At 38.6% G+C, this 26,865-nt stretch overlaps 1 protein-coding gene across 1 annotated transcript; it reads right to left on the bottom strand.

Annotated features, from left to right (window-relative positions):
* Positions 1 to 13,579: 13,579 nt before the first annotated feature.
* Positions 13,580 to 26,661, bottom strand: LOC115920524. The gene is made up of 4 exons (XM_030976377.1): positions 26,472 to 26,661; positions 23,587 to 23,751; positions 14,693 to 14,832; positions 13,580 to 14,156 (listed from the first exon to the last, which is right to left on the bottom strand). Exons 1-4 carry the CDS (start codon positions 26,659 to 26,661, stop codon positions 13,602 to 13,604), a joined length of 1,050 nt encoding a protein of 349 aa, XP_030832237.1. The 3' UTR covers positions 13,580 to 13,601.
* Between the last annotated feature and the right edge of the window lie 204 nt (positions 26,662 to 26,865).

A 26,865-nucleotide genomic window follows, 5' to 3' on the forward strand; every position in this document is an offset into this window, starting at 1 on the left:
TTTTCCCCATTCTTTCTCTTCCTTTTTAGTCCTGTTCCTTGGTGCTCGTCGGATGATTCGAACAATGTTGACACATCTGAAGACATATCATACTCCAATGCCGGACATGGGGGGCTTCGGACCATCTGCCTTCGTCACTCGTTCGCAGTGTGAGCATTTCCGATTCCACACACCAACACATTTTATCTTTCAGCTGTTTTCGCGCTTGCGTACTTCCATTCCCCCTCTCTCTCATCTCTCCTCCAACCAAAAGCATCAACAACTGTAGATACTTTTACTCGTTACAAACATTGCACTGTAACTCTCGAATGTGACACTCAATCACAAGAAGTATTTGTCTACAGGAGAATTTCGGCGAAAGCCTTTTAAGAACGTATCGGTTTCAGCCGGAGTTGCCGTCGATAGCATCTCGCTCTGGCTCCAAACAGGAACACAGTGAGTGGTCGAGGGTTTTACCTAGGGTACTCATACGACCCCATAACAAACCTGTTGATATCACAGTTTATACCTTTAACCAATATCATACTCGATTAATTTCGAAAATTTGTTCGTATACTCATGAAACTGCAAGCAAACTGATTTGTTATTTAACGAAAATTCCCACTTCTTTCCCTTATTAAGGCGACTCTGTTCATTTATTGGCAGTAACACATGTTATTTCACATTGGTTTTAAAGTCTAACCGTTTCATTAACTCTTACCATCGACATGGCTCTCTTTAAGGTTCTGTAAGAAGTAATTTCGAATATTTGTTCGTATTATCATGAAACTGCAAGCATACTGATTTGTTATTTAACGAAAATTCCCACTTCTTTCCCTTATTAAGGCGACTCTGTTCATTTATTGGCAGTAACACATGTTATTTCACATTGGTTTTAAAGTCTAACCGTTTCATTAACTCTTACCATCGACATGGCTCTCTTTAAGGTTCTGTAAGAAGTAATTTCGAATATTTGTTCGTATTATCATGAAACTGCAAGCATACTGATTTGTTATTTAACGAAAATTCCCACTTCTTTCCCTTATTAAGGCGACCCTGTTCATTTATTGGCAAGTAACACATGTTATTTCACATTGGTTTTCAAGTCTAACCGTTTCATTAACTCTTACCATCGACATGGCTCTCTTTAAAGTACTGTAAGAAGCAAATAGAGGTCATGGACAAGAAACTCTTTTAAGTCAAGTATCCTCCTTTCTCATCTGCTCGTTAATCATACAATCGTACAACATAGTTCAACATAATGTCAACAACCTTAAAAGCTTTGCTGATTCGGTGTTTCAAGTGGTGTGTTTTTATTAAGAGATAGAAGTAAACGTCAATATATAATCTACAATAATTATAAATGTATGCCTTTAGACAAAACATAGTAGACTGAACTATTCATTACATGAAGACAAAAAATGTACCATTGTTGTTGCATTTTTAAATCAGATTTTACACAGGCAATATTCAACGCGAATGTGTTTAAAAAGTCCCTAAAGGCATTACTAAAGTGGATGGTTTCTTTTAATACATCGGTGCAAGGTGAAAGAGTTTGGAGAAAATTGCTTATTTTAAGGGATTGGGGTATGACGCTGATCGCTATGTAATTTCTTGTAATTACAAGTTTTGATAAACTAAACATTCACTATGATATGAGAGCCCTACGGAAAATGAGCGATGGAAATTGATCGATCATTGATTGAACGACCCATGATAAGTCAGTCCCTTCCAGTCTTAAAAAGGATAAAAGAAGATGGACAGCTTTCTGGCAAGAAATGACCTCTAAGTTTCATCTCACTGCCTAAGGTGCAATTTGACGTGGTGCCCCAATATGATGAAGACCATAAGAGCATAAACCTACACTATCCTTCGATAATGCGTGTACCCCGCTATGGTCATGCCAGCTGCAAAGTGACGAAAATGTATCGACCCATCCTCAGCCGATACACTAACTCTTTACTTTTCCCAATACTTTCTCCTTCGTTTATACTTGTCATTATGTTGTGCCTTTTTTCTTTGCCTCTTCCTCTTTGCCGGTTCTTTATTAAATCTGCAATTCATCCACACTTGACGCTTATATTCATCGAGAGCATGCTCTCCTGAATGAAAGAAGGAGAACAAAAAAATTAAAGCTCATATTTTGTCGGCAATGGTTGTGCGAATATCCGTTCATGCGTTATCACGGAGTGTGATCTGACCGCGCCTGACTTTTGCGCGCCAAATTACGCCATTTCCCCTCTCTTTCTCTCTTTCGCACTCTCGCTCGCTAAACTTTCTAGCTCAGGCAACAACCTCAGTGCTATCCACGTCGGGAGCACGGGCGAAATTCAACGTTTGTTTTAGACAGCCAAAAAGTGCACCAGACGGAGCTTTCGGCGACCAAAGTTCTCTTCAAGATGCACTTTCTGGTGTCAGCAGTGTTACAATAGTACACGTGATCTGTTGGCGTATGCTGAACATGGTTTTGTCAAGTGCAGCCCTTCTTTACTCTCTGTAAAAGTACAATTACAATGTTTTCAAAATGCAATTGTGACCCTTTAGAAGAAACGGAAACACATGTACACATGCAATATATTTTTTGCAATGTCGAAATTTCTAAACATTATGAATGTCTACATCTTTAAGCAGCATGTTTATGACGGAAAAGTCGGGTCTCCCAAGTTCGAAGGAGTGAAAATGTCACACGAACAGACAACTTACAGACACGAAGAAAATAATTAGACAATGTCCATATTAAAAAACCACGAGCGCGTTTCTCTCGAATTTGTCGCCATCCAGCTGGCACCATGCGTGTCACAGTGTCGTAACATTTTCCCAGGCACGCTTTATGACTCGCAAAATGCTAAGATAAAGGTTTCTTTATCGGGCAATCATTAGCACGTTTCTCACCTAATGACAGGTTCTAATCGACCCCGAAGTAATTACCACTCGATGAATTTTAATGTTCGCAGTTCACACCATGTCTGCTTCTAAAATGGAATGCACTTTTCTCTTGCCACGTGTCTGCCAATTCTTAAAGACTTCTTACTTTCAAAAAGAAAAATCCTCCTTAAATGTTTTGTTCCTGACACGGTTAATCACCAGGAAAAGCGTTTGAAGAAGAAAAGAAAAATCTGAACAGAGAGATTCTGTAGATTATGCACGTTAAAAGGTGTTGAGGTTTCTCAGTAGAGACGATTAGGCTACAACGAAATGGTAATTCTGCTTGAGCATCTATCTCGCATGAAAACAGAAACCGCGGTTATTTATATCATGGAGAGCGTTTTTGTTTTTGTTTTTGTTGTTTCATGGTTGTTTGTTTGTTGAGAGTTGATGGTGTTGTTATTGTTGTTAATAAAATGGTTATTAGATTGGTGATATCATGGTATAGCGGTAAAGATGATGGCCAGGGTGGTGCCGGTTGTGGAGGCGTTTATGATTATAGCATTGAACATCGGTGATGATGGTAATGATGATGGCGATGGTGGTGGTGATAGTGGTGATCATGATCATCAACATCATCGGATCATACAATTGGTGGTGTTAAACTTGTTTTTAAAACAGACAAACACATGATTGGTGATGGTGTAGATGATGACGACTTTAATATAAATACAATATTATTGGGATGTTGATGGTAATGATGACGATGATGAGTGTTGATGGTGTTGGTGGTAATGGTGCTGTTAGCGTTTGTGGTATTGGCGTTAGTGGTGGTGGTGTTGGTGGTGGTATACGGTGATGATGGTGGTGGTGGTAGTGGTGTTCGTGTTGGTGGTGGTGCTGTTGGTGGTGGTGGTGTTAGTTGTGGTGTTGTTAGTGGTGGTGGTGGTGGTGGTGGTGGTGGTGGTAGTGGTTCTAGTGGTGCTGGTGATGATAGTAATGGTGGTGGTGGTGGTCAGTCACGGTTCGATGGCGGTGACAATCAGTGGTGGTGACGATGCTGGTGGCCGTAGTCGTGTGTATGATGGGGATAATGGTGGTGTTGGTGGTGGTATTGTAGTTGTTGAGTGTTAATGAAATATATTTAAGCTACTTCTTGCATGACGTATACACTTGAAAGATAAATTTGTAAGCAAAATGTTAAGCAAAGGTTAACAATGTATTGGTGGTATTCAATAACATTTATAATTCCGATCTTGGCTGATCTGTTGAATGGAGGACAATTTCGGTAAAGTAAATTTCTTTGGTATTTATATTTGGTATTATATATATATATATATGTATATATATATATATTTTACTAAAGGCGTCATTAGAGGGACATTTGGAGTGAAAAATGAGTCATTAAGTAGACATTGTGATTAGGAGGACAATTTGGTGTCCTCTTAACGTTTTTTACGTTTTATTTGTTGTGGAAGGCCCAATTTTGTTATATATCTCTCTCTATATATGTAATTTTACTAAAGGCGTCATTGGAAGGACATTGGGAGTGAAAAAATGAGTCATTAAGTAGACATTAAGGTTAGGGTTAGGGTTAGGGTTAGGGTTAGGTTTAGGGTTAGGTTTTAGGGTTAGGGTTAAGGTTAGGGTTAGGATTTTTATGATGTCCACTTAATGTACCATGTAGGGTTATATATATAATACCAAATATATATATATATATTGTGTTATATTTGTTTGTATTGTATTGTCTTTCATTTTATTCGTATTTGCAATATATAGTATTGTTTTTATTGTTTGTATTGTCGAGGATGATAATGTAATTATCGGTGTCGGTTTTTTTTTAGTTTAAAGACGTTATTTAATCATCGGTGTTCGCGTTGAATAATTAGATAATGGCTTCAATTCAGCTTCTACGAAGCATCCGCACGTTGGAATCAATGACAACCGTTTTATTTACATACTAAAATAAAAATGCTCAAAATTGATTTTAAATCGTACGTAATATATAATAAATTACGCTAACAAAGGTTAAATCCAGAAACGAAACCTGTTTTAGCGTAGTTCATAGTTTACGGAGAGCCCACTTGTAACTTCTTTATTCTTAACTAAACGCAAGCAGTAAATATGTGACAAATGTATTACGAACTTAATTAAGTCAAAGATAGAAACAGGTCAACTGAATTTAACCCAGAATTTTGTACAATCTTATGAAATGACAGGTCAACTCTTGATACCTAATGAGAACTTTCTCAACTTTAAACCTGGATTAGAACTCTTTTATGAAATTTGTCTCCGGTAATTATGCAGATATCGATGAATGGAAGCATTTTGTAGCAATAAGGTTAATAAAATCTGATGTTATATATAAAAAAACAATGAATAATATGATAAAGATTATGGAGTAATAACTCTGTTTAAGATGGGTGGGTGACTCGTAGGGTAGGGGGACACAATTTGTTAACTCCTCCACAGCTAATGCCAATAATCAAATACAAACGTAACAAGTGTCTCAAACAGTCATCCTGTATTTAATATATTCTGGCGTCATCCTCGAAAGTTTGAACAATCGGAGACACTTCACACTAAAGTTGTCTCATCTTCAAAAGTCAGAGCATCCATCGAGCGGGAATGTGAGAGGTGTTGCCGCCAAGCTCCCTGGGCACGAACTTCTCTCCTCCTCGGTCCTCTCCAGAACCGATGTCGGTCCCCTTTGCTTCCAATCCATCAGTTCCTAGTACTGTTTGTCTGCCGATGACCACATCATTAATTCATTCGGTCTTCTTGACGGAGTTGAACGACGAGTGCGAGGTGTGTGCCTGCACATATACGAGATGACATGAGAGTCCAAAACAATTTCTTCTATATACCTCTTATCACTTTCCAATGCGTCGCTTTTTCTGTTTTTGTTTTGTTGTCATATAACATTTCCCACTTTTTTTACTTCTCCTTTTCTATTCTGATTTCTTTCACTTTCCAGAAGAACGCCGAAGTTCTTGAAGTTGTAGCTAGCTAGCAGGAGAATGTCAAGTGACCATTAACCGACTCGAGTCGACAGGTCCTATGACAAACACCCCAAAGTCCCGGCGAACATGAGAGCACAGGGAACGCATCGCTTAGCCGGATCTTACTGATAATTGGAGGAGAAGTTTGGTTCAAGATTGACTGTTCAAGGGTGCTCTTCCTGAAAGCCGGGCAAAGCCTTCAGAGAATAGACCACCATCCCAGCGCGTCCAGTGTCTCTGCGGTGGAGCAGTGGTGGGAGAACGGGGCCAAGAAGTCACCAGCCGCCAAACACTCGTCCAAGGCTCCAGCCTATGATCGGGTGGAGGACGGGGTGAGCGAAGAGGGTGACACGAAGAAAATAGAGGTCCTTGAGACGCAGGAAGGACTAAGGAAGGAGGGTGAAATGTAGCAAAGGAACACTCATCAGGGGGGGGGGGGTGGGGTGTAGGCTTAAAGTGATACAATGACAAAGCAAGACAGAAAAGCGCCACGGTACTTCACAATATGATGTATATTTCCATACAATACAGTTCTCGAATAAACAAGTAGGCTAAAAGTGATACAATAACAAAGCTAGAAAGAAGAGCGCAACGGTACTCAACAATTTGATGTATATTTCCATACAATACAGTTCTCGAATAAACAAGTAGGCTAAAAGTGATACAATGACAAAGCAAGTAAGACTGCAGCGCCACCGTACTTCACAATATGATGTAAATTTCCATACAATACAAGCTAGAAAACGTTCATATTTTTCTGGACGGAGTGGAGGAGAGTTAGGGGAGGGGGATCGACGATGTGTATGACTGTAGGAGTACCATTTTGTATATAAACTATTGACTTGGCTATAGGAAAATCATTTGATTTCACATGGACATGGCGCCTCAAAAGTCGTATTACTATAATCATTAGAACATTTTTTTATTACTAATAGGTCCACGCCTTACTATCGCATTGTTCAGATGCGAGATGTAGGAATGACGGTTGGGTAAGGGGAACTTAACTTTGACTTTGTCTTCCATTCCACTTGCGAGGTTAATCGATGACGTTTCAAAATTATTCTAAAATGAAACAGTCCGCAGGGAGGGAAAGTCTAAACAAAAATCGAGACGATCACGTGACCACACAGCTGCTTTGCATCCCAGAAGCCACCTGACGCATTAATGAGTGAAACAAAATTAACCAAAAATATACGAGAACAAGGCTCTTAATAAGTAAAATGAGCTTGGGGAGGGGGCGAGGTGTGTGGGGAAAAACGAACGATGTATTGATTACTCTAAAGTAAAAGATAAAAGAAGCAGACAGAAATAGACGAATCTTATCCGAGAACTAAAGTGGTGACGACGTTGACGTCATGTTTTTTCATTCTTTATTTCCTTGCGAGTTATTTTCGAGCGACGAATCTATTTGCCAATCTTCTTTCGTTTGTTTTTTAACCTTCCTTTTTCACCTCCTTAATGAGGCAAACAACTCAAGAAGAGGACGGAGACGATGAAGAAGAAGACGAAAAGAGGAAAAGAATATATAAACGAATAATATATTGCTTAATTGAGAAAGAAAGAAACAAAGAAATAATGGAGAAAAAAAACGAATGAATAAATAAATGTATAAATAAAGGGAAATAAATAAAGAATACGGTAGGTGATTATTTTAATGGCGATTTTGGATAGTCATGATGACGATGATGAGGGAGATGGCGGTGATGACTGGGATGCTAAAAGGTATTGGGCCTTATAGGAAATCATAACTCACATATATTGCAAGATAAGTGCAGTTGCACGAGCTCACAAAAATAAACGTTCAGAGAAACTTATATATGCATTTGAAATAAAATATAGAGGCCTATACCGAAAAAAGGAGCTTAAAACACTTTGAAAAGTATTTGAGATTATAATTATTCTCCAGGTTTTATACAACTGTAAATTAAGTACGGGCGGCAACTGCGGTCTAATGGATTATGAATTAGATTGCTGAACCGAAGGTTGTGGCTTCTGAAGCTGTCACTGCACTCATGTAATATTTTTAGACGTTAAAAGATTTAAAATCTTCAAGTTGGCACTGATCTCCTCAAAATGAAATGGAAATAGGTATTTTTTGGAGTTGAGAGACTTTTAGTGTTAATTCAAGAGCCACCAGCAAGACCAGTGGTATGTAAAATGAAGAATAATGGCATTACTTGAAATGAAATGAATCTTAAACCATTTCTTGAAAATTTTCCCCGACTTCTATACAGTTGAAGTTAAATTCGAAATCTTAATTTCATTCTACTTGGGGCAAGAGAGAGAGAGATAGAGAGAGGAGAGAAAGTAAGAGAAAGGAAAGAGAAATATACATGTATGCACAGAGAGAGAGAGAGAGAGAGAGGGGGGGGGGGGGAGAGGGGGTAGGTGACGGGCGTCGAATAAACAAATACAAAAACCTTTTGTTGCCGTTTCTTGATTTTTGTTCCTGGCTTCGTCTTTCCCCCTACATGTATCTGTAAAATGTTTTCGTTCATTTGATATGGCAAAAGGGCACCACTTTCCTGAGATTATGACGCTACGCCCAGTGCACTAGAAATGTATTGTAACCACTGTACGCGTCGTCATTCTGTATAAAAGATCATGATCATTAGCAGATAGGCCAACAGAAGCGGAACTAAAATTAAAATCGTCGCCACTTGTTGGAATCTCCCCCCCCCCCTCTCTCTCTCTCTCTCTCTCTCTATGCGTAGTAGGTCCATGCTCTATGTATCTCTGTCACTCTGTCTCTTACCCTCACCTTGCCCTTCTATCTCTCTCGTCCTCCTACAATACAAGCTTTCTCTTTTTTATCTCGATATATCTATTCTACCCGGTTCTCTCTCTTTCTCTCCGTGTATCTATTCTGTTCTCTCTCTCTCTCTCTCTCTACACATGCATCTCCTGTCTTCTCATTTACACTCTCTATCAGTATTCCTTTGTTTCCCCATCTTTCCTCCGATTGCTTTTATTATCGGTTTTTGCCCGGAGTAGCTTGTTAAAGAAGAAATGCCATCGCAAGAAACCAGCTGCATTTCTATCGATTATTCCGATCTAGCGGTCATTTTCCGATTTTCGATCTCCTTATCCGTCTTGGTTTTTAGAGTCGGGGCAGGAAATAAATTATGAGGAGACAAAAAAAATCTCAGCGACTTTATTTTTGTATTTTCTTTACCCGACACGAGTCGCTAAGTTACATTTGGTTAGAAAACTTTCTGTGACTGCCCCTAATTTACCCATCTCTGTTTTGTCTTTTCGGCATCGATGAAGTTTTTTTTTAGTCGGGAATTAGCGGCTAGAAACTCGATTGACGAACATCAAGCATTGCTTTGTAGATTTGGAAGTAACTCCTGTCAATCATAGAGCTGCATAAATAGGCATGACTCGTCAGTAACATTTGTCAATAGCAATCAGCATTACGGGGAAGGCGGATGGGCGAAATGCATTTTTTGTGTCTGGGATCTTTGAAAGGAATGAAACTGCTTGGGGTTTAAAGCCCCTCTAATGTGTTGAGAGCAGCCCCCAACAATTTGGTGGCAAAATTTCACTTTAAATGTATCATAATATGAAAGAGGGTGTCGTTTAAGACACATTTCTTCAAGGAATTTCAAAAGAAATTCGTTTGAAGTTGAATATTGATGAAAGAATACCAAATTTAGGTTTTCTGCGTACAACAGAAAACCCCAATTATGTATTCTTTTATCAATAATTGTCTTCAAAAAAATATTGGGGGGGGGGGGGGGAATCTTTGCAAAAGTGTGTCTTAAATGACACCCTCTTTTACATTATGATACATTTTAAGTGAAATTTTGCCATCAACTTGTTGGCGAATTCTGGGCTCCTAACACTTTAGAGGGGCTTTAAAGAGGATTTCGATCTTGCGAGTTTGTATCCAGGGGGATGGTTGGTGGTTGGGGGGGGGGGGGGAGCAGCAAAGTGGGAGCTGCATACCCAACTTCAAGAACCCACAGTGTCATCCGAATTGAAGCTTGTTTGTAGTGTAATTGTAAACATTACAGTTACACGACATCATCGCCTTTATAATTATAATGATAAGAACCACTACCACCACTATGATAGTATTAATAAAAATCAATACCAATAACAATAACAATAATAATAAAAAGAGTGACTAATGACAGTCATCATAATCACTATCATTATCCTCCTTCACTACTTATTCTAAACACCACCAACATCCTGCTGTTGTCTAGCAACCACTGTCACTATCCTTTTCCCCACTGCTATCATCATTATAGAACTATTACTTCATTAAAGACATAACTGCACATATATTATACTTGGTAAACATATCCATTTAATGTTTATCTTAGGTTTTGCTATTTCATAAGAACAAGAAAGTATGTTGTATAATATTTAGTTAAAAATTATCAGATATCCACATTTTTCCCTACATCTGCACAGCAAACAAAACGTAACATATCTAGGAAAACTGGACGGATAAATTAGTAAATTGTACTTCTGAACATTTCTATATAATTGACAATATCAAGAATTTCCTTAATCATTAGATACCATCTCTGAAATAATTGCAGCTTCTATTTCACAAATTAAAATGTCAATTTCAGGGATTTTTGGCTAGATTACGACATGGTGACAAAATATTGATTTCAATTACAGCATCTTAGAACGATTAGGAGAATAAGGAGGGCAATATCAAGGAGTGAAAAAGAGAAAGTATAAAAATCAGCTTTTCTTTTTTTTCTGGGAAAAGGTGCCAATGGCATAGAATTTTAATCAATTGGCTCCAAGAGGCTGGCCAAAGTCAATTTTACCATGCCTATTTTTGTATTAGCTGTCACTACTGTAGAAACTACATGTAAATGCATCATGTATTGCAAAAGAGTGTAAAAAAAAGAGTGACTAAAAACAAAAGTATTTGATAGACAATATTCTGGAGAAACCTAAAATTACCATGAGTTTGGTGTCTTATGAAAGAGAAATAAATTATCTATGTGTTGATACAGATTTCAATTACTTACTATCGAAATTGATGAAACTTTATTTATAATCATATTTCTCATTTTCAATTTATCTCCTTAAAAAAATATTTAGGCCCTACATGTAGAATATTTTGAAGAAAAAATAGAGAAGCGGATTCACTCTTGATACAGGTTTGATTTTGAAGTAGTGCTAAGTAAGTATGTTGTAATTTAAAATCCCTCGAAAGTGATGCTCAGGGCAAAAACAAAGTCTATTTTTCAACATTTCTAAACTTCCAAAAAGATGACACTTGTTTTTCTTTAATTTGGATGTTCAATTTAATAAAGGGGAGATAAATGTCTATTCCATTACAAATCTTCAAGACTTTTATTTTTTAAAGACCCTCCAAGATTAAAAGAGAAGCAGTGAAAGATGGCTGAAGATGAAATTCAATCATCTTCTTTGAGGGATAACAGAGAAAAAGATGCACACAAGATAGAAATAGAAATATGATTGAAGGGATTTTGGACATATGGAGAAAACTGGCATATCAGGAGTGGGAATTGAAAGATTGGAGACAAGAGGGAAGAAGAGTGAAGGAAAGAGTATTAGAGAGAATGGTAGTAGAATGGTAGGAAAAGGAGATAGAGAGAGCGAGCGAGAGAGAGAGGTGAAGAGAGAAAGAGACACATACAGACTGAGAGGGAGGGAAATGGAGTGGGAGAGGGAGGAAGAGAGAGGGAGTGATGGAGTGGGGGGGGGGGGCAAGGGTGAAAGAGATGGAGGGAGAGGGGAAGAGATAGATAGAGGAAGAGAGAGGGAGAGAGGTGGATGGAGGGAGAGAAGAGGGAGGGAGACTCTTTGAAATTGATATTTTATCATTTATACTGTATATAAATATTCCAATTCCAATTCATTAAATTAATTTCTTAAATAAAATAATCCCATTACACATCTATGAACAAGTATGATGATAACTAACTGTAAACTCCTACATATATTTTTTGAAGAAATAAATCTTCACTATATTTATTTTAGAAGTAAATAAAAACTACCTATAAAAAATGTCAGTGTAATACACATATAAATCACATTTTTAAGTAGACTTCTTATTATTCTCAATATAATAAATAGAGTGGCAAATAAATTTTACTTCCAATGGAAAGATTCTAATAGCAATCATTACTAAACCTTAAGATAAACAACTCTACTGACATGATTCTCATTCAAATAGTTTTCAACTGTTGACAATTTTAGGAGACCCCTTTTAAAGCGAGACCTGTCCATGCAATTATTATCAAAATAGAAACAACTGTAAGATAGTGGCCTTTCTAGAAAGGTTTCACAACACACATTTCATTCTCAAGGGAGACAAAATGCATGGCCACTATAGACAGGTGGCCTTTATAGGGAGGTGGCTAGACTGGCTACTAAGACAGGATTGATTGTATATATTCCATTGTATGTGTTATGACCAGCACCAACAGTAATTATCTTGGAACAAGTGAGTCCATATCAGGCCTTTGTCATGATTTTTCAATTCAATATTAAGTTTTAAGTTATATGCCACGTTGGTAAGGATCATGGAATTGGCATGAATATTCCTTATGTACTTTACTCTCATGAGTCTACATGATTGTTACTTACAGATAATCTTGAAACAATATACAGACATCTTCCCCTTCACCATAACATTTGTGAAAAATTCATTCATTAAAATATGTTGTGAATATAAACACATGCACTGCTTGCACAGGTGTAAAAAATGGCACCAAAATGGCAGCAAGATGTGAGTTGGTCTAGCGGTATGCTCACTTGGTCAGCTCTCTGTCTTCACCTACAAACTGGCTCAGGCAACCCCGGTTTGAAAATGAGTCACGTCTTTCAGATGGTGACGTTAAAGGTCGGTCCCCAGACCAAACGTAAATAATCATATCTGATTGATACATATCTGTACCCACTTACACACACCCAATAACCCAAATTACACACACACACACACATCTAGGTTCATCAAATTTGGGAATATGCCTCCTTCATTAATGAGGAACCTCTTTGGTAAAATGGAGGCCTTTCTTCATTATTTGTGTTTTTAAAAAGAAAGAACGGCTTTGTCATGAATCTTTGGTTGAGACTTTCCTCTGCAATGGACTACCAGGAGGTGTGCTATGATCTCTAAGAAGCACATCATCGATCTCTGACCTCTGTCGCCATGATCCTGCGGACGAGAAGACAGGTCTCTTCTGCGAGGAGGTGGTGGTAGGTCCGAGAGGCTTCCTCCCTCCCACCGACTTGGGATGGCTGGCAGTCTCACGCACAGCCCCTGCTTGAGGGTGTGGCTTAAGTTCTTTCAGGGAACCAACCTTGCCCCCATATTTAGACTTTCCTGTTGGGTGACCTCCATCCCTGGTGACTGGTGCCCTCATCTTGTATGCCGTCGATACTACAGGTGCAACGGGGTAAATCACTGGCGAAGATGTATGCTCACTGTTGGAATGCTGGATCTTCCCTTTAGTCCGCATCGGACCGTACAGGGTGTGCGCTCTGGTCATTTTGGTATCGGCAAGCTATTGGTGATTTTATCATTGGATGAGGGCAAGTCCACACTGTCACTGCCGACCAAGCTAACAGTTGGAATTGCTTGTTTGGTACCTGCCGGCTTCCTCTTGGTAGAAGAAGAAGAGGAAGATGCGGAGGATGACGGTGAAGAAGACGGGGAGGCCTTTCTGGTCTGTATAACCACATGCTTATCAACCACAAACTTCCCTGGGATACCTCTTTCCGCATCACCCGATCCGCTCATTGCACTCATATCATAAACCCTTGGTAGGTTTCCTTTGGAACAGACTTCTTCGGTACATTTATGCTTCCCATTGTCTTGGAGCGTGACAAAGACATGTCTCTCTGGGGTTGGACAGTGACCTTCCCAGAAGGTGGTAAAGTGGACTTTGGGAAGGCATTGTCTGGCTCAGTCTCTGGCCTAGAATATTTGTCCAGAGTTTGTGGTTCTTCTGTAGAGTCCTTAGATGGAGTCATAATGACGCTGTCTGCATCAACGTTTTCATCCACGGATGAATCATCAGCGATTCTCCCTCTTCCTGCATCCTCTGCCGATTCCTCCGCTGTCATTTCAGCGTTCACCCGATCGTCGGCACCTTGCACCTTCTCCTCCTGCGCTGCCCGTTTTCTCTCTGTAAGACTCGCCCGTCGAAGCTCTCTTGGACGATTGGATGGCACAGGGGTAGCGGAATAGAACTCCTCCAGTGTAAGGGTGGTGCCCTCCCTTGCAAGCCTGTACGGTGGCATTGAGTTGTTCACTGCAGGAGGATTGGAGGTGGCATTGTTCTTTTCTGGAGAGGCAGTCTGGGGAAGGAGAGACGGAAGTGTATGGAATTGAAATGCACAAAAACAGCCTTCAACAAATAAGTGATTATTTTTTAAACACTTTATCAGCAAAGACGGAAAGAGAGAAAAGGATAGGAAGAGAGAGTATTGGAGAAAAAAAAGAAAAGATGAAGGAGAAGAAAAGGAAGACGAAGACGAAGAAGAAGAAGAAAAAGAAAAGAAGAAGAATATCAAGAAGACATAAGAAATTGGATGAAGCAACAGAGAGGGGAGTAAAAGGGAAGGGTGGATGAATGAGTGAGAGATAAAAGCCAGTGAAAAAGAAGAGGGGGAGGAAGCTCTATGGAAGACCAGATTTACATATACACATTGAAAATTAGAGGCAAACATCTCTCTTCCTCTCTTCACATCATCTCATTCATCAGCCTGAATCAAAACAATGCCACCTACATTTGCATAAAAGGAACATCCTAATTTACATCAAACATCAAAATACTTCTGGCCACTTTTGGGATAACAGACGAGTCGTAGGAGGTATCCTCCGCTTTTTTTACCTCATGAGACATATCCCAGAAGTTGTCAGCCCTATCCTGGAACGCATCTCTTCCATCACCTGTTTCCATGGTAATCAAGGCATCCAAATCCTCCTCCTCCTCCTCAGAGGTGTCTGAGTCCTCCTCCAGTGGCTGTCTCTCTGTAAAGATATGTAATTCATATTGTTTGTTCAAAATCCCTTCAACAATACTTTGATATGGAATAATTATTAAAGTTTTAAAGAGTTGATTTGTAACACAAATTGTTTTCTTTCTTGGTATGAGTAGAGTGGGCTTGAATATGTTCTATAAACCTCGGAAACCAACATCTAGTCCTGAACCTGTTTCTCTTTTATGATGAAAAGAATACCTATTTGTAGTCCAAACACATAGTATAACAGCTCACTTCTTGGAGGGGGGATTTGTCAGCTACTTCATTAATGTAACATGTCACAATGGTTTTGGTCATGGAATCGTGACAAGTTTTCAGCAGCTCCTTTATGCCTTACATCCACATGACTTGTCATTTTTGGGGGTTGCCTATCCTCAATTTGTTTCATTATATTTATTTTACATACATAAAAAGAAAAAATAGTGACAAAGGGAGAAACAATATGATAAACCAGTATGTGCAGGGGGAGGGGCAAAGTTGCTTGTCAAGTTATTGCCCCAAATAATAATATCACATTGTTAACATTGTAAAAAAAGGAAGGGGGGGGGGGGGCTGCCATTGGGATATTACCTTTACTGAGCTGCAAAGAGAATTGCATATTTAACAATAAGTGTTTTCTTTTACTTTGTTTTAAATCTTTGGAGTTCTTAATGTCATCGGTTAATCCATTCTAGTTTTAAAGAATATATAAATTATAGGTGTGAAGACTTCAGTGATGACATATCTTGAATAACAAAGAAAGGTCTAATGGACGATATTTATATACATATATATAATTAATCCAAGTGTATAACCCACCCCGACCTGTACTGCACATCAGATTTTCATACCTGTATACTTCTTAACCTGTTAAATACCACGCTTAAAATATCTCTGGCTTGGGTCTTTGGAAACATAATGTTACACAATTATCAAATCATATCAAACAGGTTAAATAAGATGTTTATATCAAATGAGATGATGCTCAGATGTAGAAAACATTCACCTTAAAACTATATTACATCTGTCGCATACAAACAGAACTTGTATTGCATGAAATTTGTGCCTACTGTCCAACCAAACAAAAGACATATATAATGAAACCTTTTAGTGATAAATACAAAGTGCATCGTCCATAATTTTGTCTTTCAGAAAGACCCTCAACCCATCCAATTTTAGACCACATTGTTTAGCAGATGAAATCATTATTGTGCGAAATTTAGAGATTGGACTAACATTTCCTGGGTTTCACATCCTCAAGCTACGTATGAAAAGAAATCTAAATCATCTTTTCATGGCTGGATACTGACCCGTACTTCACTGATTTGCAATTATTTTACCTTTTTTGAAGAAAAAAAATTCACCCAGCTAAATGAGACAGATATGAATTACTCAAAGTGACTTCCAATAAAAACAGCCGTAGGGAATTCCCGTCACAACAAAAGCTGTATTTTCGCAGCCCCGGTGCCGGACCAACAAACTAAAATAACCAACATAAAAAGGGGGGCTTTTAACCTATTACAGTGCAACAATTACAGAAGATTACAAACTTGTTTCCTTAGCTATGGTTCGCTCTAATTGTTACATTGCAATTGACCCAGATCGTTGGATAACAAACAAGAATCAAAGGGGCCTTGCGATGAATTCACAGGGGATATCAATTCAAATTGGGTCTTTTCTTTTCTCGTCGATCCTATGGCTGCCTTTTGATCGAACTTAAGTAATGCAGTGGCGGGTCACGAATACCTTACAGCTAAGTCTGATTTCCTGTATTTTTTACGCCACACTACCACAAGTCATGAATAGCAACGAAAAAATATGGGATACAAGGCAAAAAAGGAGATTGCAGTTTAACGTGATTATGATTTCTCTTGTCTCTTTACAAAAGAAACTGGGACAGATGAAGCGTCCATCTTTCTTTAAGCGGTATATAGGTTAAGCCTTTCATCTCTGTAATTGGTCTGACCATGCCACAGTTCATTCGCATGAAAAATTCAACCTAAATATGAAAGATGGCGGTCTTTCTTGATGCAGTCTGACTGCACATAAGTAGACATTCTTTGAAATGACTTAAGGGTATTGAACACATATAGGGCAACAAATGGGCGACTACTGGACCACAACCGTCTGAGATTTAGCATAGTGGAAAGTTAAAGGTTCACGTGATGCAGACAGTGCTTATTTGCTTCCCGAACATGATCATCATCCTTATAATTAATTCAGCTTAAATGTGTAAAGAGGACAAGTCTCTGTGACAGGCCTTTAATTCATTTATGAAATTCATTAATATACCAGTACAGGGTTTATGAGGCAGATTACTCAAAAATATATGACTTGGCCTTGTATGCTGTCACAAAATTCACTGCATCTGCATACATTGCTAAATTAGTCTTATATTAAATGAAAGTTTGTTTTTCATATTCAGATTTAATTTTACAGAAAAGTTTTATTCTAATTTTCTGTACTTCAAAGTATCATTTTTAGCAAATATATCAAAAAGCATTATGACCCGAGTTCAAACAGCATCACGTGGCATGAAGTGTTTCTCTAAACATACAACAACCAATCACAGATTTGCACTTGTGAACAAAGGAGAGAGATTTAAAACCATCCCAACAAAATGACAACACTTTGTCTGTTTTGAGGCAGAAAGGCATTAATTGAAGTATACTTTATCATAGAATAACACCCTTCTGGCTCTGAAAAAGAAACTAATTATAGTTTAACGCTGATCTGTGGTTCCCCCAATATGCTTATCAGTTTTTATGCAGTATCGAATTATAGAAAACTTCACTCTAGAAAAGTATTACTCTCACAAATAACCAGGCTTTAAAGTGTTGGTTGATTAATGGGCAATTAATCAGGGGAGATGGAAAATGTGTGCATACTATTGATATTTTATTTAACCCTCTGCCTCCTGATAGCTCCATCTGTCAATACATTTATACATGGCATGACTGTCTGCGGCAGTGTAAGGGTTAGACTAATCATTTCTTTACTTGTTAATGTTTTCCACTGAGATTAATGTGATCATAAATGTCAAGTCCGCAATATGGCGCAATCCATCTCTATTTCATTTCTCGGAACAAAGGTCTTTTCTCCTCTGATCCCTCTCTTTTCCTATCCATTTAGAACTGTTTTCTCACCAATCAAATGTTTCGCTTCATGTGCAAGTTGGGGAGGTGGTAGGATAGAGAATGTTCCCATGCTCTATACAAAAGCGCATGAGTAATGTGAACATTTCACTGTCTTAGTCTTAACGTAACACATTGAGATCAATTGAATTATGAGCGCTTGTTTAAAGCAGACTAGAACTAACCATAAGAAAAGATATATAATATATATATATAGTTATCTGTCAGACTTCGATATATATATATATCGAAGTCTGACAGATAACTAATCCAGATCACCCCTTGACTGAATAAACACCTGTAAAATTGTGACAAGAATTTTGTAGAGTTGGCTGTTTTGTGCGGATATACACGTACGGAATATATAACGGGCCAGTTTTAAGAACAAACACGTATTCATATCATATTTGATCGTTTTGCGAGAGCCTCCGACGCATTATTTGAACTTGCTCTTGCCTTGTAAGTATTTGCAATCGATCAATTTATTAATCAAATGTTCTATACACATAATCCCGGAAGTAAAATTAAAAGCGCCTACTTCTCAAGATGATCATTATAGAAATCAAAGCGAGTTGCAATCGATCCAGATCACTCGCACCTCACGATATACACAAGTTCAAAGTTCATCACACCTATATCTTCCCACAGTGCAGTTCGACTTTCTCTGGACTGCAACCCGTACAATGAATGTCAGCATGTAAATCATTATTGAATACATCATCATTATTACCAATCAATCGTGCATAAGATCCGCGCTATTCTTTCTCTTTTGTTTGAAATGATCCTGCACTGGATAAGCATATGAAAAGGTCAAAGGGCACACCCATAATGCACTGCAGGAATCTCAATCCGAGCTATTACATGGTTTCTTAGTACGCATTAGAATGTGTACTGACTTGTTCTTCTTTATACATTCTCAAGTGTGATAGTGCCAATAAGGAAGGGAATAAAGTATTTAAGTATCAGATGCCATTCTTAAGTTTAAAGAGGTTGTTATGCCCCTGTCATCCTGAAATATATATTCGCTCCAATTTTAATAACTGCTTTAATAATTAATTATAGTAATAATAACAATAACAATAGTGGGTTCTTGTATAGTGATCATGTCTATCCACATTTTGGATGTTTTCTCTTTCTCTTTCTCTGTCTTTGTCTCTGTCTCTCTTTTTCTGTCTCTTCTCTGTGTCTCTCTCCCTTCCAACCTCTCTCTCTACCACTGACAACCCATGCTCCTGGCTTTATTTCATTTTGGCCTCATGTCCCCATTCGATATTATGTTTCTGCCCTTATCAAAATGTAAGGTGCCCCTTACTTTGATTTTTATGGAAATTTCACCAGGACTGTTGGCCTATGATTTGCTCTTTAACTTGCATACACTGATGGAATTCAGCATTGTAGAGGTGTCGTGGACGAGTGGATATGTCACCGGACTGTGGATCACAAGGTTCGCGGTTCAAGTCCCACCGCGGCACTAATGTCCTTTGGCAAGACATTGATCTACATTTGCCACTCTCCACCCAGGTGTAAATGGGTACCCGGTAGGATGCGAAAGCTAATGTGGTTAGATTAGCACGTGTGCGCTTGTAAAAAAGACGCCTGGCTGGAATGCTCCCCAGGGAGTGGAGAATGTGCATACATTGTGTGCGGGTAAGCCTGAATCCTATGACCGGGGTAATAATATGTTCCGCGCCTAGAAACAAAGTATTAGGCGCATTATAAATGTGAGCTATTATTATTATTATTATTATTATTGGATCTAAGATCTAAACCTACATCCAAATAAAACATTAAACCTAAAATCTAACTTAAAGCCTGATTGCAATCCTAAGAACCATGATATTGTCTGAGATGAAATAAAGCCAGGAGCAATGGTTGCCAGAGAGAGAGAGAGAGAGAGAGAGAGAGGGGGGGGGGGAGGGCAAGAGACATACAAAGAAACAGAAAGAGAAAGAGAAAGAGAACGACAAAAGACAGAAAGAGAAAGGGAGATGAACGAATGACAGAAGGGACAAAGAGTTGTGAAGAGGGGAAAAGGTACTGGTAATAAGAATAAGTCATTAGGTAGGCCAAGATTTGATCAAGATTAAAATGGAAAATATGAAAGCAGGACAAGACATTCAAGAAAAAGAAAAGAAAAAGGATCAAACTGGGTTGAAGGGACAACCCTGAGGCATGTGACACCAGTCTGAGAAAAGGAGATGATTGCAAGGAAACTTCAGAACAATACATTGAATAGAGTGATATATATTGGAAATACCTTCTCTTCTCAGATTCAAACCGGTCAACAAAGAAGCAGACCAAGTGATAAAGTGCATCCCTGGGTCACATACCTCATCTTAAAAATCCCGCTATCAAACATAAAGAAAGACAGCATCGAGATACCAAATAATCAATTTTTGTTCCAGAATAATGACAGGCTTAAAGAAAAGGGAAAGTGTCAGAGCGTGCCAGCCTCTTGAAAGGAAGAGAGACCCCGGTTAAGTGAAGAAGAAAGGCAGAAGCGGTGCCACAGGATCTCTGATGGGCAAAACACGCAGAGGGAAAGAAATGAAAGCTGACGGATAAAACCAATATTGGAACTAAACGTCGCTTTTATTCTCCCGTCCGAACACAAGCGGATATTAGTAAGACAGGTAGAAGAAAGCCTGACCTTTCGGCGATCGTGTCAGGGAACTGCTCAACTCTTCCTGAAACATTATTTTCAAACAACTGTAAGCCTCGGAGGCAAGGGGGGGGGGACAGGTTTTTTTTTTTCTTTAGAGTAAAGTGCACGTAAACTGGGACGGCTTATTGTTCATATCCTTACAAATATATACAATAAACATATTGTGTATTCTGCATCTGGAAAGCCTATCCCTAGCAGCAGATTAAAGGTTTGAACACTAAAGAAAATTTTCTTCATTCTTTAATCACCATGGATCGAAACCACGTACCGCCACACAGTTTCAAGTATATACATATATATATATATATATATATACATATAGGCGTGAAAAAAAAGGTCTAGGAACGTGAGATGTAGCAGTACTTTACAAGTTTATTACGAGCTTTCGGCTTGTGAATTCTCACACTTTTTTATATATATATATATATATATGTAGTACAGGTACGATGTACACCAGGCAAAAGTTGACTTTTGACAGCCCCTGTTTGTTCGATTGGTCACCAAAGAGAGTAAAGGGTTCAAATATTTAGACCGGATATACTTGGTTCAAGTCCGATGTAGCTAAAAAATTCATGCACATTAAACTCTTCAATGGCTACTCTTTATAACTACCTACAACAAGTTACATTAACCTTAATGCACTATTACATGCAGATTATTAACCCTGAATCTCATCTCTTTTATGACTACAAATGTATATTTCTTGTACAGATCACTTCATGGTTGTTTGTTTTTATTGTCATGCCTCATAAGCTACTTATGCAAATTGTGTTTACGTCCGATCATAAGTCAATGTCTCTTGACATTTAGTTCAGCAAGCGCTCCCCGATGAATCTGACATTGAATTTAATTGAATGCCTACGCACACACGCCCCAGCGGTAACAAAAAAAGGGGGGAGCCGCACGGACAAGAGGCGGACCAAAGTGCATCATGGGTCATGTCACGATCTTTAATCAAATCTAAAATGCAATATTTGAATTAATAACGTCATGGAACATCATTGTCCGCGTCTTTTGATCTGGCGCTTTATAAGCTAACATGCCTCCCTAGGAACTACGGACGATAATAGAAATAGAAAACCCCACCAAACAAATCAATGCCGGTCATCATATTGTCACGGACGATAACAAAAGAGACAGCAATCATATGTCTATTGGTCAATCTAGATTCCTTCTCTCTCTCCGTCTCTCCCTCCGTCCCTTCTACAATTGCTTGTCTGAAGGCATACGATGATGACAACAGCCCCGGGGTAGTAATTTGTGACCGCTACAACAATACTGACGGACAATTGTACTATCGCATGCCCTCTAGGATACCTTACAGAAGATACTTCCATCTTTTTATTCCTATCATACTCTCAATTGCGTCGAAAAAGAGAAGGATGGAGCATATAAAGAGAGATAATTTCAATCTCTTTTATTCTGCGCCTCCTTTCTTTATCTGTTGTAGTTTTATTAAAAAGAATCGTTAATATTATTAGGTCATATAGAAAAGAAATATAATGCCAGTATTGTGTCTTTTACGTGTTTGTTCTCCTCCCCTCTGATGGCTCCAAGGTAACTTGAAATTCTTTGATCTCCCGTTCTAATTTTTGCGCAAAGTTCAATGAACTGTCCAGCAAAATAGCCCTTTTCATGGCACGAATAGCAGTTTTCATTTCATAGGTATGTGGAAGACAAAAAGGATGAGCCACACAGCCTTTCCCTTGCACAATAAAGGCATATTAGTTAAATTAAAAAGTTGATTAACATCACAGGAGCTGAAAAGTTTAACATGACATACATCCAATAATTGTTTTGTTATTATACACATAGGATAATATCTAGAATATGGACTAAAATGTTTGAATTTTTTTTTTGAGGGGGGGGGGGGGAGGGGAGGGGAGGGGTATAGAGAATTAGATTTTATTAGATCAAGTAGATACTTCACCAAAATCTCTGTTTATAACCTTCTAGTGAACCATCTTATGAGGGCCAAAAAGGGCATTTACTTTTCCTGACAGTACACAAACCTCACCCCAAGAAATGACTTTCGTTATTCTGAAAGATTTATTATATTCTTGCCCATTAATGTATAAGATTCCCCACCGTAGTGTGTGAAACACGATATTCTTAGCATAATGTACAGTTTCTCAGCATGACATGGTCATCTTCATTTTGTTGATAACGTGACGTAATATGCGTATTCAAATTTATGGATGCTTCCTTCCCACTGTGTGTGGTGATGAAGTATTTCATTATCAACTGCTATTATCTTTATTAATACAATTGACAGGATGCAAATTGCATTAATAAGTTGTTGCTCTTCTGGGGTAAAGGTTTCGCATAAATGAAATAGATTTGTCAACTGCTATATTTTAGTACTTTTAAATTAATGAGTTACAATCGTTCCCCTGTTATATATTTTGTCACCAGATATGTGTTTTACCTTCTCAGCTATGATTTTCCCTCACTGAAAAGCGAGGGAGTTTTGTTGAATCAAAAAGTCTTTCCAACTAGAGCTCGGTGCATGATACATGTACAAGTTCATCTGGTACGTCACATTGTAAAGAAAATGGCTGTGCCCATGTCATGCTAAATGGCATTACATCATGCAAAGAATATCTTCATTTACATATCTCTTGTACATTTTTGTAAGGAGTATTGTACATCAATAGTGAGGACTAAATTTCATTTTTCAGCAAACCTACACTTATTCTTTAGGGTGAGGTTTCCTTTAATGCCCTTCTTGCTCTTAACTTCAAGTATTCATCATTTGTTGAGAGTAGAAAGGGTGTTTAATCAGTGTAAATATGTATGATTTAACATCCTTCTGGCTTTCAAAGACAATCCGTCCTGGCACAAAACATGCTCAAATATGCCTAAGGGTGTATTCCTACACCACATCATTATGGCTTTCTCCTTCTTTCCCTTACACCCTATCTGATTCATTAATTCCTTTGCATTTTTTTTTTTTTTTACAGACCTGGCTTTCCCGTGATTGCTGCGGTATGCCACGAGCCACAGGTTACCATAGCAATGGAACGTCCATTCAGGGAAATGCCAACAGGTCGGTACACCTTCTGAGAGGACGGCTGGTCAGCCTGAATCACGTGACTGCTCTTTCCCCACATGTAGAGGGAGCCATCACCTGAAAAATGGAGAAAAGAAGGGGTTAAATACTTAAATTAACATTGTGGGGGGGGGGGGGGGATGAGACGAGAGAGACTTTAGCTAAAAAATGAAAAAGATCATTAACAAAATTAACATTGATTTCAACACTCGACGTTAACAATAACTGAATTCTCTCTCTATTTAAAAAAAAAATGTCAGAGTGAGGTACACAATCAAAGAACTTATGACCTGTTTTCTTCATCAAATCTAATGCAATTGTTACGAGAGCTTGCCTTTCTTCTCAATGATCACTACTGCAAAAATGTGGAAGCAATTTGACAACATGAAATATAGTAGCATGGAATTCACCTTTTGGGGGGCAGAAAAGGTTGTAGCAATCACGTCAAAAGACCGACTTATGTACCGGTGTCGGATATGAGCTGCAAATCTACATTACATCTACTCTGACTCCTCAAGTGCTTGTATTTTGCATGTTCCATCTCATTTCTCACTCTTAATGCTGATTTACAAAAAAAACATATTAATACGATGCAACAACTGATTATTCTTGCAATTGACATTACTCCCTTTCCGACACATGACTGAAGATCTCGGGCAAGTAGTCTCTCATGATTAAACCTGCAGCTTGACGCACTGCATTAGCACGGATCACAGCCAAAGTATGCCCATTGGCACGGGGGATGAAAAATACAGTTTGCGGAAAAAATTGATTGATTTTTCCCCCATTATTAAGTCACTAATATATAAAAGGCCAGGCTGGCACTTTCCATATTTATGATATTTCCCCCGCCACGCCACTGACATTTACACCTTGGAAAGTTTATTTTTCTGGCTTTTTTATATTTCCATTTACATCATCCATGTTAATTCACTTCATGCAAATAGCATGTCTAAACTATCCCCCTATACCTAAGAAACGCATAAATCATCACTCAGGGCTTAAATTGAAGTAGGGAAAAAGGTCACGCTGGCCATGTAGAAGTGGCAGAGAAAATAATACAATTTTAAAAGGGGCGATTATGATGGGGGCTAATTTTCATATAAACCGTATCTCCATGCCTCACTTAGTTTTTTAAGGAGTGCAAGGGAGAAAAGATGAGAGCTGTATCCGCAGGAAGAAACAGAGATTTAGTCTAGATCGGTAATGGATAAGGAAAGAGGATCTCAACAGGGATGTCCATACGACAGTCCGTTAACTGGAAGGTATAAGGTCATGGTTATAAACTTCAAAGTTATTTGGGAGTTAGGGACTGTATAGACGCACGGTTACGAAACTTGAGGTTAACTTGACGTTACAAACCGTGACAGATCTTAAGGTTTTATATCGTGATAGCAATCAGCAGCAGTGGGTCCTCACTCTAAGTTATGGGCCGTGTAGACGCGATTAATTTCTAGGCTATGCACCACCTTGTAATTAAAATGAATGCTTTCCCCAGCTCATAGTTGACTATAAACACTTTCGGTCCCTTGTAAACCGTTGTTATGCCTTGTGCTTCATTGTTTATAACTTAATAATAATAATAATAGGCATTTATACAAAAATAGAACGAATAAGAGAGTTTGGATGAGTGCCATAGTGCCAAGTACAAGTATTGTTAAAAAAGATGAGATTTCAGCTTGGATTAAAAGGTTTGTAAGGAAGTTATGATTCTCAAATTAAATGGTAAATTATTCCAAAGAGAAGGTGCCGCAGCTGGAAAAGCCCTTTCGCTACGGTTGCGCAAACTTGAAGTTTGTAACTACTACGATACCATGTGAACATAGCTATTGTCAGGTTTGGAAGAGATGGAAGCAAACTAGGGATTAAGAAAGCCAGGCTCTTTGACATGAATAATTCAATTTGAAGCACAGCGTTGGTTGATATTTCCCTGGTATGATGGGAGAGATCATAAAGAAGACTAGTGTCCAGCTTAGTTTCTGCAAAGGGCACCGACACTTCCCTCGATTAGGCCTCACACTTATAAGAAATGATTGTTGTTTTTGGTGATCTTATGTTATTGCTTCAGATAAAGAGTTTGGGATAGGATAGAGAGAGAGAGAGAGAGAGAAGAGAGAGAGAAAGAGAGAAAAGAGAGAAAGAGAGAGAATGAGAGAAAGAGAAAGAGAGAGGGAAAGAGGCAGAAAGAGAGAAAAAGAGAGAGAAGGAGAAAGAGACAGAGAGAGAGAGAAAAGAGAGAAAGAGAGAGAGAGACAGAGAGAAAGAGGGGAGGGGGAGAAAGAGAAATAAGAGACAGGAACAAAGGTTGATTAATAGAGAATGGGTGAAGTGAAGAAGAGAAGGCAGTTGATAACTCTGCTGCTGTTGAAGATCTTGATAATGATGATGATGGTAATGATGATGATGGTAATGATGAAAAAGTCAAAGATGACCATGATGATGACAATGACATTCAGATGATGATGATGATGATGATGATAGTAATGACAGTGATGATGACAACAACAATGATGATGATGATAATAATGATGTCAAGGGCACTGCTGAGATAATGATGATGATGTTGATGGCAATAAGGAGTCATGGACCTCATACAAGTGATGACTAATGTTGGCAGTATTTTAACTAGGAAGAGTTGTAATAATGGTTGCTTTCCGATGAAAGTCATATGTAATCATAAACAAGACTAAAACCTAGGAAAGCGACAAAGAAAATTGAGAGGGTAAGAATTAGGAGTGTAAGAGGGGGATGTGAGAATAACAGTAAATAAGATAATTTATGAAGATAATCATCATTACCAAGCAGTGCTGCACTGTACGAATCTCCACACGCCACCTGAGCCACTCTGCCAGGGAGAGCACCATCGGCCAAGGCCTCGGGTTGAGCAAGATACTGCACATCTTCTCCATGCCCAAGCTGTCCATCCACCCCTCCTCCCCACGAGTAGACTGTTCCGTTTGCTGTAAAGAGATAGAATGCAAATGACATTTGGGTTATTCTATGCGGGGGGAAGGGGTGTAAAGAACATACAGGGGCAAACAAAGCAGTGCAAGGGCAAGGCCTGAAATGGCCATGTCTCATAATCAGCATAATTGAGTTCATGATGAGCAGGAAATAAAAAGATTGATATGGATATCCAGGGGAAAGGTAAAATGAGATAGATTTTAATCAGATGGAGGAAGATAGAGAAAA

This window comes from Strongylocentrotus purpuratus, unplaced genomic scaffold (assembly GCF_000002235.5).
Source record: "Strongylocentrotus purpuratus isolate Spur 01 unplaced genomic scaffold, Spur_5.0 spur5_scaffold_9, whole genome shotgun sequence".
Classification (NCBI taxonomy): Eukaryota; Metazoa; Echinodermata; class Echinoidea; order Camarodonta; family Strongylocentrotidae; genus Strongylocentrotus; species Strongylocentrotus purpuratus.

Coding starts and splice junctions, on each gene's coding strand:
- LOC115920524 (XM_030976377.1), bottom strand. CDS start 26,661: ATGTCATTTGCATTCTATCTCTTTACAGCAAACGGAACAGTCTACTCG. Junction 23,752..26,471: donor GTACAGTGCAGCACTGCTTG/GTAATGATGATT, acceptor TCCATTTTTCAG/GTGATGGCTCCCTCTACATG. Junction 14,833..23,586: donor AGCAATCACGGGAAAGCCAG/GTCTGTAAAAAA, acceptor ATATCTTTACAG/AGAGACAGCCACTGGAGGAG.